General features: G+C 50.8%; 1 protein-coding gene across 1 annotated transcript; it reads left to right on the top strand.

Moving 5' to 3' along the window:
• The first annotated feature begins 940 nt into the window (after positions 1 to 940).
• Positions 941 to 9,311, top strand: Syt5 (synaptotagmin 5). Its single transcript, XM_021168380.2, has 9 exons — positions 941 to 1,171; positions 2,157 to 2,259; positions 2,741 to 2,913; positions 5,487 to 5,606; positions 5,734 to 5,901; positions 6,266 to 6,433; positions 6,701 to 6,818; positions 7,847 to 7,980; positions 8,768 to 9,311. The coding sequence occupies exons 2-9, from the start codon at positions 2,181 to 2,183 to the stop codon at positions 8,966 to 8,968; spliced, it is 1,161 nt and encodes a 386-aa protein (XP_021024039.1). The 5' UTR covers positions 941 to 1,171; positions 2,157 to 2,180; the 3' UTR covers positions 8,969 to 9,311.
• The last annotated feature ends 1,672 nt before the right edge of the window (positions 9,312 to 10,983 follow it).

Raw genomic sequence — 10,983 nt, 5'->3', positions numbered from 1 at the left:
CTGGGAGGATAGTCCAGTTGGTAAAGTGATTGCTTTGGAAATTCGGGGATCTGAGTTTGGGGCCCAGAGCCCAGGTGGAAAAAGCTGGGTGTGGTGGGGCTTGTTTGTAGTGGCAGAGGTGAGGAGCCAGTGATAGGCAGGCAGATCCCTGGGGCCTGATGGCCAGCCAGCCTAGCCTAATCTGTGTGTTCCAAGACAGCGGGAGACCATCTCGCAAACCATTATCGACAGGGATACTGAGATGGCGCAGCTGGAAAAGACCCTTCCTGTCAGGCCTAGTGGCCTGAGTTCACCATCAGGACCCAGACGGTGGAAGGAGAGAGCCAGCAGCCTTCAAACTGTCCTCTGACCACCACATGCCCACTCCCCCATACAAATAAAAAAGTGCAATTTAATGTCTTATAAGGTGCACAGCACCTGATGGAAAACACGCTGAGTTATTTTCTGACCTTCACATAATGCACACATGAATGTGCACCACTATACACACCAACACACACACACACACACACACACACACACACACACACACACACACGCGCGCGCGCGCGCGAAGTATAGGTTGTGTGTTGGCTGCAGCCAGGGATTGGGTAAGGAAACACAATGTCTGAGAGCAGAGATGCTGGCGGCTCTAACTTCTTGCTTTGAGAATCTGGGTAGCTAAGTCTCCAGAGAGAGGGTTTTCATAGGTTCTAAAACCGAGTGCTCTGGAATCCAGTTATTTGCATTGTAAAAAGCGTGTGTGTGTGTGTGTGTGTGTGTGTGTGTGTGTGTGTGTGTGTGCGCGCGCGCGCGTGTGTTGTGGGGGCTGGTACTCAGTGTAGATGTCCGATGACTTAGCCAGACGTCAGAACATTCTAGGGTACTAAGATCAACGTACGTGGGCGCCATGGTGGTTCTCGGGTGTGGCGGGCCGAGGGGCGGAGCAGGGCGTTCTCTCTTCTCTGGGGCAGAACACGCACGCACACATATGCACAAATACACGCGCGCGCGCTCGCGCGCGATCCCCCACAGGGGCGCAGACATTAGCCTGGCTAGGCTCAGCTGCGCCCCCACCCTGCCAAGCTGTGTGATCAGCACACACGGGAAAGCGCCATCCACCCACGTGCTGGGGGCGGGGTCCCGGCAGCCCACAGCACCTCCAGAAGGGTCCTGACGAGACACCTAGCAGGTAGGAGCTGTTGGGACCCTCTGTCCAAGCCACATCCTCAGTCCCACTCGTGGGGGGTCCGGCGTGTGAGAGGGGTAGAGGAGGGTCGTCGACAAGGTTCAACTCTGAGCGGCAGGTTGAAGCCCTAACCGAGGAGATTGCTATGTGGAAAGGAGAGACAGGTGTGGAAACAAAGGGAGCTGGTTGGTAGTCAAAAAAGCAAAGCGAGACCGAGAGAGAGAGGGGCTAGACAACAGAGGGCAGTAGAGGCGCTGACGAGAGAAGGTTGTGGGGGACAGAAGAGGGAAGATGCCCATCTGGGGTCGAGAAAGAAGTGGGGGAGAAGTGGGGGCCGAGACGGTCACGAGAACAGGTGTGAAGACAGAGTCAAGGTGCGCTCAAGAGACTCCTGAGCAAGAGGATGTGAAGGCCCAGCAGAGGTGCCGGGGCAGGTTCTCCACTTTACCAGAATGAGTGGTGGTGCAAGGGGTCCCATGCGGAGGGAGGAGCCGCTGTAGATGCACAGATCACAGGCCGCTCTCGCTGTGCCACGGGATCCCAGACCTGGGTCCCATGGACCGGCACCGCCCGGACTTCGTTTCTGTGCGTCAGTCCCTCCCGTTGCCTTGGCAACAGGCTCGTTGCCCAGCAACCAGCACTGCTATCACCCTGCCTGGAGCCTGGCGGTCGCTCAGGCAACAGTGGTCTGCTGGTTCCCACGCCTGCCTGCGCCCACTTCCGGTTCAAGCCCTTGGGAAGAGCAAGGAAGGGGTAGAAGAGAATGGATTGGGGAGAGAATGGATGGGGTGGCATACAGAGGAAGTATCCCTTTGTGATGGAATTGGGTCCCCCAAAGCCCGCCACTGGCGTGAAGAGGCTGAGATTAACTCCTAATGTGCACCAAAAATCAATGGAATTTAGGGTTCTTTGTTGCGTGAGAAAACTCACTGGATGCTTTGGGTAAGAGTGAGGTGGGGTGGGGATAGAGTATTTGGTACCTCTGCAGGAAGCACCGCAGGACCCCGACGCCATGTTCCCGGAACCCCCTACCCTGGGGTCTCCAGCGCCTAAGACACCTCCAGACTCCAGCCGCATCAGGCAGGGCGCAGGTGAGAAAACCCTGGGCTAGCCCTAGTGGAAAGTCTCTCAGAATCCTCAGAGAAGGGTCTCAGTGGCAAAGACTGGGGTAGATAGGCTGGAAAATCCGGCAGGAATCGTGGGTCGGTATCCCAGAGGAGTAGACTCTGAAATAGTGAGGCAAACCAGATCACGGGTGTGGCATGGAATGGGCTCAGAAGTGGAGGAGTGTGAACAGGCCCAGGAGTGAGCAAAGCTAAAAGCAGTAGGGGGCGAGCAGAAATTAAAATGGGTGTAGAGACATCAGAATTATAAGAAAACCAATGTCGGCTTGGGTTAGGGCATAAACTGAGCTTTATAGGTGAGATTCGTTAGAAGGAAAATTGGGATTAAAATATAATGGAGTTGGGTGTAGGGAAAACCAGGCTAGAATCAAACCAGGCTGGAATCAAGAGTGAGTTAGCCAGCCACCTTCCCAGTGCTTCGACACATGTCATGTTCATCCCTCTGCAGTGCCTGCCTGGGTCCTGGCAACCATCGTGCTGGGCGCGGGCCTCCTGGTCTTCAGCAGTTGTTTCTGTCTCTACCGGAAGCGCTGTCGGAGACGGATGGGCAAAAAGAGTCAGGCCCAAGCCCAAGTCCATCTTCAGGAAGTGAAGGAGCTGGGCCGGAGTTACATAGATAAGGTGTGACACAGCTGAGCCTCTCAATCCTTCCCTTTGCACACCCCTACTCCCTTGAATGTCCTAGCTACTATCTTCTGTCCTTGGCCCCTTCATTTTTTTTTGTTTTTGTTTTTGTTTTTTTTTTTTTTTGTTTTTCCAGATAGGGTTTCTCTGTATAGCCCTGGCTGTGCCACCACCGCCTGGCTTTTTTTTTTTTTAAAGATTTATTTATTTATTATATGTAAGTACACTGTAGCTGTCTTCAGACACTCCAGAAGAGGGCGCCAGATCTCCTTACAGATGGTTGTGAGGCACCATGTGGTTGCTGGGAATCGAACTCTGGACCTTTGGAAGAGCAGTCGGGTGCTCTTACCCACTGCCATCTCACCAGCCCGCCCCTTCACTTCTTAATCCCACTTTATCCACTGGACTCTGGGGATCAGAGCTAGCAACTATCCACAAGAACTCTCCAGCCTGAGATGGATTTGATGATGTACATGTATAATCCCAGCCTAGACTGTGGGGTTGCTCTGAGTTCGAGGTCAGCCAGAGCTATATAGTGCCTGCAGAGCCAAGCTGGGCTACAAAGTGAGACTTTGCCTCAATCAAGACCAAACCAAACCAAACCAAACCAAGCCAAACCAAACCAAACCAAACCAAACCAAACCAAACCAAAGCAAAGCAAAAATCAGGGCTGAGAACATGGCTCTGTGCATGTCTATAGCTCCTACAGTTAGTGCTGGGGTGGGGGTAGAGACAGGCATATCTCTGTAAGCAGAAGTGGTAAACTCTACATTCAGATCTTGTCTCAAAAAATAAGGTGGAGAGTGATAGAGAAAGACACCCAATGTCGACCTCCAGCTTCCACATACACAGGAATAGATTGTGTATACCAACATGCATAGGCATACATTACATCACACCACACACACACACACACACACACACACACACACACACACACACACACAGAGAGAGTCCTATCTACAGCTACACTACCCTAGATATTTTGGAGAATTTATTCCAGCATAAATGTCATATATGTGCATGAATGGACACACATACACACACACACACACATACACACACACACACACACACGAGGGGAGGTGTGGGGGGGGGAGAGAGAATGGGCAAGGACTTAGATGGACTTTTCGAAAATCAAAGACTAGGGAGATATATCAGTGCTTGAGTGCATTTGTTCGTCTTCTGTAGGACTGAGTTCTGTCCCCAGAACCCATGTAGGGGTGACTCAGAGCCACCTGTAACTCCAGCTTCAGGGCACCCAGTGCCTCTGGACCCCATGCCCATGACCATATGAAGACACACACCTACACATAATTTAAGATATAAAAATAAGTAGTAAAATAATAAAAGACAAGGCTGCGAGATGGCTCAGAGAGAGCACTGGCTGCTCTTCCAGAGGTCCTGAGTTCAGTTCCCTGCAGCCACCTGATGGCTCACAACTATCTATAAAGGGATCTGATGCCCTCTTCTGGCATGCAGGTGTACATGCAGCAGAGTACCCACGTAAAATAAATAAATAAAATGAGCAAAAATAAATAAGATAAAACAAATCTTAAAAAAAAACCCGTTTTTTTTAAAAAAAAAAAAGACAGATGGGCGGTGGAGGCACACACCTTTAATCCCAGCACTAGTGAGGCAGAGGCAGTGGATCTCTGAGTTTGAAGCTAGCTTGATCTACAGAGAGAGTTCTAGGACAACCAGAGCTGCACAAAGAAACCCTGTCATGAAAAACCACCACCACCACCACCAATAATAACAGTAGCAATGATAATGATAATGATTGATAATAAAAGGCCTCTGAGTAGAATATTAGGCCTCTGAGTGCAGAGTAGAATGCAGGTCAGGCAGTTTGGGGTTTCCAACCCTAAGGACCATTTTTTCATCTTTTGGAACTACCTCCACCTTTGTCCTCTGAGCCTCAAGTTCCTGGTAATTAACATATACGTCCCCTCCTTGCTCAACAAGGAGCATTGTTACCTATGAGGATTCCCTTTGGGGTCCTGGAAACCAGCTTCCATTCCTATTATTTAAGCCATTCTGTGTCAGAATTAACTCCATCTTTGTCGAAATGTAAATTCTGGATGTGATGTCACACAGACCTAGTGAATCAGAACGCCTAATGAGGTGACCTTGGTATTTTGCCCCTCATCTCTGGTGGATTAGATTCACACTAGACTTTAGAATTGATGGCCTAGGTTTAAAACAATACTTATGTGCTAAGTGCCAAGCACATGGTAAATATACCATTTCTCCTGTGACAGTATCAATGGTGGTAATTTGTACTGTTATCCTAATACATTCATTAGGATGTGGAGGAATAAACAGTCCCAGAACTGTGTCTCACTATGTCTATTCCCTGTCCATAGCAGACATCACTAATCAAATGCTGACATATATGTTGACTTTATGCTACCATGTCTCATTCCAGACATTACTAATCAAACAAGTGTTGAGACGAACAATCATTGATGGCTTGAGGGAGGGATCTGTGAATCTCCTGAGGCTTCTGAGCCTGGAGGGTACTAGTTTCAGGGGACAATTCCACTGGCTTGTCCCTGGTTTTCTAGGTTCAGCCTGAAATAGAGGAGCTGGACCGGTCACCATCCATGCCTGGACAGCAGGTATCAGACAAACACCAGCTAGGCCGACTGCAGTATTCACTGGACTATGACTTCCAGACTGGCCAGGTGGGTGTGAAGGAGGGTGAATGCTTTGGAGGGAGACAGTCTCAGGTACTCCAGTCCTCCCTTCTGAGTGGACCCCTGGGAGGACGGCTGAGACTAGAGTCCTCATGCTGTTCCTGGACACCTGCAGCTCCTGGTGGGCATCTTGCAAGCTCAGGGACTGGCTGCGTTGGACCTAGGAGGTTCCTCAGATCCCTATGTTAGTGTCTATCTGCTGCCAGACAAGCGGAGGCGACATGAGACCAAGGTGCATCGGCAGACCCTGAATCCACACTTTGGAGAGACATTTGCCTTCAAGGTAAGTTTCTGTTGTCGTGGCCCTGTGGTCCTTGGCCTACATCTAGCCCTGGAGTGCCAAGGACTGACCTCTTCAGCTTTTCCTGGAAGAAGACACGGCTCAGGTTGCAGGTGCCAGCTTGTATAGGGGTTGGGAAGCTGTTCATTGGGACCTAGAGTTATCCCTGAGAGCACTGTCAGTCGATTGCCTTGGTCGTTGTATATTACTGTTAGTGTTCTGTTCACACGTTGGTTTCCTTCTGTGGATCCCTGTACTTTACTGAGGTCACTGGAACCTCACTGCCCCACTCTACTTCCACCTGAATATGCTGCCCTCCACTTCCTCTCTGATTTCCTACCCGCCCCTTTGTATTCGCTTTCACCAGGTCCCATACGTGGAACTAGGGGGCAGAGTGCTGGTCATGGCCGTGTATGACTTCGATCGGTTCTCCCGCAACGATGCCATCGGGGAGGTGCGGGTGCCTATGAGTTCAGTGAACCTGGGGCGGCCGGTGCAGGCCTGGAGAGAGCTGCAGGTGGCTCCCAAAGAGGAGGTGAGTTTTGCAGCCCTGCCCATCCCTACTCTGGACCAATCAGATCACAGACTTTACCAATGTCTGCAAGCCCCGCCCCCAACCCGTTGGGGGTTTTGTTTGTTTGTTTTTGTGTTTTGTTTTGTTTTTGCACAGATGCCAGAGGGCGAGCTAGCTGGCTCCTAGAGTAGACATCCCTGGAGGTTGACTCTGGAGCATTCCATTTCAAAGCCTGTGGGCTAGGGGCAGCAGCCCAACTTAAGTGATAGGTTCTATTTCTCCTTTTAGCAAGAGAAACTGGGGGATATCTGCTTCTCTCTCCGTTATGTCCCCACGGCTGGGAAGCTCACCGTCATTGTCTTGGAAGCTAAAAACCTGAAGAAAATGGATGTAGGAGGACTCTCAGGTGTGTGAGAAAAAAAATTATGTAAGGGTGTTTGTGTATGTGTGTGTGCCCGCGCACACGCTAGAATTTCTACTGCTGTGAAAAAGAGTATGATCAAAGGGAAGTTGGGGAGAAAAAGGCTTATCTCACAACTCTTATGTCACATTCCATCACTGAAGGAAGTCAGGGCCAGAAATCAAACACAGCGGGGAACGTGGAGGCAGGAGCTGAGGCAGAGGGGCAGGAGCTGAAGCAGAGGGGCAGGAGCTGAAGCAGAGGGGCAGGAGCTGAAGCAGAGGGGCAGGAGCTGAAGCAGAGGGGCAGGAGCTGAGGCAGAGGGGCAGGAGCTGAAGCAGAGGGGCAGGAGCTGAGGCAGAGGGGCAGGAGCTGAGGCAGAGGGGCAGGAGCTGAGGCAGAGGGGCAGGAGCTGAAGCAGAGGGGCAGGAGCTGAAGCAGAGGGGCAGGAGCTGAAGCAGAGGGGCAGGGATGAGTGCTGTTCACCTGCTTTCTCCCCATGGCGTTCTCAGCCTGCTTATACCAGCAAGGACCATTTATCCAGGAATGACACTTCCCACAGTGATCTGGTTCTCCAACATTAATCCCTAGTTAAGAAAATGACCTAGGGCTGGAGAGATGGATCAGAGGTTAAGAGCACTGGCTGTTCTAGAGGTTCTGAGTTCAATTTCCAGCAAACCACATAGTGGCTAATAACCATTTATAATGAGATCTGGTGCCCTCTTCTGGCCTGTAGGCATACATGCAAGCAGAATGCTGTATACATAACCAATAAATCTATCTTTAAACAAACAAGAACAAAAACAAAAGCTATTCAGAACAGGGAGTGTGTTTTTTGCCTAAGGTTCTTGACGGGGGGGGGGGTGTCTCTTAGGGGATAATAGAACCCGATACAGACCTGGTTTCATCTGGAAAGGAGGGATCTGAATGGGGGTTAGTCTCAGGAGGTCCAAAGGAGAGTCCTCATTGCTTTCACACCACCCGATCCCCATGAGCCCGGCAGTGGGGTGTTCAAGGAGGCCTTCTTTCCCCAGATCCCTATGTCAAGGTGCACCTGCTCCAGGGAGGTAAAAAGGTTCGGAAGAAGAAAACCACCATTAAGAAGAACACCCTGAACCCCTATTACAATGAGGCCTTCAGCTTTGAGGTGCCCTGTGACCAGGTGCAGGTGAGTGCAGCCATGCCCCTGCTTCTACCAGGATGGTTCCACCACAGGAGCCCCCAAGGGTAACAGTGGCAAAGGGAAAGAAGCCTGGTTACATTGAAGAAGTCAGATCCTAAGGTCAGAGGTCTGATTGCCCATCTCCATTTCCTCCATTGGAGACCAGGAGGCCCAGCTCTAAAACCTGGCTATGGGCATGCTCTCCCCTTAAGCAAGACTTGTAAGTGTGGACAGAATGCCCATCCCCAGCAAGCCTTGTCCCCAACAGGCCCAGACATTCCATTTCCTATAGAAAAAAAGCCTTTATGTGATCGTTAGAGACAGAGCTGGCCTGGTTATGGCTTGGCCGTGGCACCTATGGCAAAGACTTGAATGTTTGCCCCTCTTCCGAGCCCTGATCTCTTAACCTCTGGGCAACGAATCCTGTGAATTTATCACTGTAGAAGTTTGTTTTAAACAAGGTGTTGTGGTGCACACCTTTAATCCCAGCACTCTTTAGGTAGAGTCATGGGAACTTTATGAGTTTAAGGCCAGACTGTTCTATACAACAAGTACCAGGCCAGACCACTGCACAGAAGACTGAGACTCTGTCTAAAACAAAAGGAAAGGAAGGAAGACTTTCCTTTCAAAGGAGTAAAAGCTCCTGGGTACCTTCTTGTCCTTTCCAACTGCCATGCCTCTCTGCCCCAAACTCCTGCAGCAGCGTCTCTACACAGCCTGGACACAGGGAGACAATGGCCCTGCACCTCTCCTCATGCCTCCTTCCTATTTCCCCTTCTCCCTGACCCTACAGAAAGTCCAGGTGGAGCTGACTGTTTTGGATTATGACAAACTGGGGAAGAATGAGGCCATCGGGAGAGTGGCGGTGGGCGCAGCAGTCGGTGGGGCTGGCCTGCGGCACTGGGCTGACATGTTGGCCAACCCCAGGCGGCCCATTGCCCAGTGGCACTCTCTGCGGCCCCCTGACAGAGCCAGGCCAATACCGGCACCCTGATTTCCATCAAGCAAGCACCTGACCTCCCCCAACCCAAGATCCCTTGCTCCTAGTCCCTTATCCCTCTTCCTGCTCCCCAAACATTGCATTCATTCCTACTTCCACATTGGAAATGTTTCCAAGTTCCATCCAATACCACGCCTATACCCAGAAACCACAGAGAGCCTGCGGGGAGGTGGGAGAGCCGGGAAAGTCTGGTATCCCCTGCCCCAGGGTCCTACCCTCTGCTTTGACAATCAGCTGTGAAGCCTCTGATCTCCTTTCTCCCAGTCTCTTAGCTCTTCCCACACAGCTTGACCCCTGTGCTGCTCTTGGGGCCAAATAAAATACTCAATAGCTTAGAGGCCTGGCCCCAGTGCTCCTTGGTATGTGTGGGTGTGGGTGTGGTAGGGCAGGATACAGTGGCTGGAACCAAGAATGACGCTCATCTCCAGGCCCAAAGGCTTGCCAGGGCAGAGTTAACACTGGACACCCTGAACACTCACTACCTACCTAACACTCACCCATTCACACACTTATCCATTTCCCCGCCCCCCGGAACCTTGGTTTTTCTCATGAGAAAACGAACAGACAAACTTGTGATAGTAATACCTGCTGTGTGGCTGCTGTGGAGAGACAGGGAGAATTCCCTTACTCATGAATGAATCCATCTACTCACCAGCCAGGTAAGGAGTGGACCACTGATGAGTGCTCACACTCTCTCACCAGGGGATTCTAGGTAGGGGCTCTACCACTGAGCAACACCCTTGACATCTTACTGGGTGATTCTAGGCAGGAACTCAACCACTGAGCTACACCCTCAGCCCCTTACTGGGGATTCTAGGTGGGTACTGTACCACTGAGCCACGCCCCCAGCCTCACACTGGGGGATTCTAGGCAGGGGATCTACCACTGAGCCACACCCTCAGCTCCTCACTGGGAGATTCTTGGCAGGGGCTCTACCACTGAGCCACACCCCCAGTCCGTCACTGGTGGATTCTAGGCAAATGTTCTACCCCCCTAAGCCACACCCTTGGCCCCTCATTGAGCAATTCTAGGTGAGAACTCTAACACTGAGCCACACCCTCAGTCCCTCCCTGGAGAATTCAGGGGAATCACTTCCATTGATCCTCATCTTTAGCCATCTTTTTACCTAAGTCGACTGGCCTCACTCTGTACCTAGACAGGTCTTAAACTTGTCACCACCCCACCTCATTCTCCCTAGTGTCTGAGATCCCAGGTCTGCAACACCAGGCCAATGCGCACATAGATTTTCATGCTCAGTTGTACATTCTTCCCTCTCATCCTTTCTCCCTTTTTCTCTTTCTCTTCTTTCTCTTTATTTCTCTTACCTCATTTCTCTTCTTCCATCTTATTCCCTGAGGTTTTCCATGTAAGCCTCTGTTCAAGTGTAAACCAAGACACAGCCCAGACCTTACTCCTCAGTGACTTACTCCTATCAAGGAAGCAAAGTAGATAAGTTTCCAACTGAAATCTTCAGAAAGTTCATGGTCATACCACTCTGAAGTCTCAAGAGTCCATGGCCACTCTACCCTGAAATATCCAGAGAATCTATGGCCGTGTCATCTTCACGGTGCCTCACCTTATCTGTCGCAGGGTGGTTATTTGAGGAAAAGTCAATGGTAGCATTTCCCCCTCTGTCTTTCAAGACATGTTGCTTCTCATCATACACTTGATCCACGTCATCTCTCCCCAAACAGGATTTGGCATGGTGGACAGGTCTCTGCTGTTTGGGAAGGGAGTTCTCTCAACAGCAGGCTAAGTAGGAAATGGGGCATGAAGTATCCCCGGACACCTGAAAAAGAATATAAATTTGTCCCCTGGACTTCCCGGTAGCCAGTGAGCAAGGAAACCAGGTCAGTTACATGGATTATGATGGCCACGAGATTTAATTGTTTCCCACAAAATCTCTGGGCATGGTGGCATACACCTTTAATCCCAGCAGCACTCTGGACACAGAGTTAGGCAGATCTCTGAGAGTTGGAGGATAGCCTGTCTACAGAGCAAGTTCTAGG

This window comes from Mus caroli, chromosome 7, assembly GCF_900094665.2.
Source record: "Mus caroli chromosome 7, CAROLI_EIJ_v1.1, whole genome shotgun sequence".
Lineage (NCBI taxonomy): Eukaryota > Metazoa > Chordata > Mammalia > Rodentia > Muridae > Mus > Mus caroli.
Note: the sequence above shows the minus strand (reverse complement) of the source record. Positions and strands in the feature narration are given on the sequence as shown.

Coding starts and splice junctions, on each gene's coding strand:
- Syt5 (XM_021168380.2), top strand. CDS start 2,181: ATGTTCCCGGAACCCCCTACCCTGGGGTCTCCAGCGCCTAAGACACCT. Junction 2,260..2,740: donor CCGCATCAGGCAGGGCGCAG/GTGAGAAAACCC, acceptor ATCCCTCTGCAG/TGCCTGCCTGGGTCCTGGCA. Junction 5,902..6,265: donor GAGAGACATTTGCCTTCAAG/GTAAGTTTCTGT, acceptor CGCTTTCACCAG/GTCCCATACGTGGAACTAGG.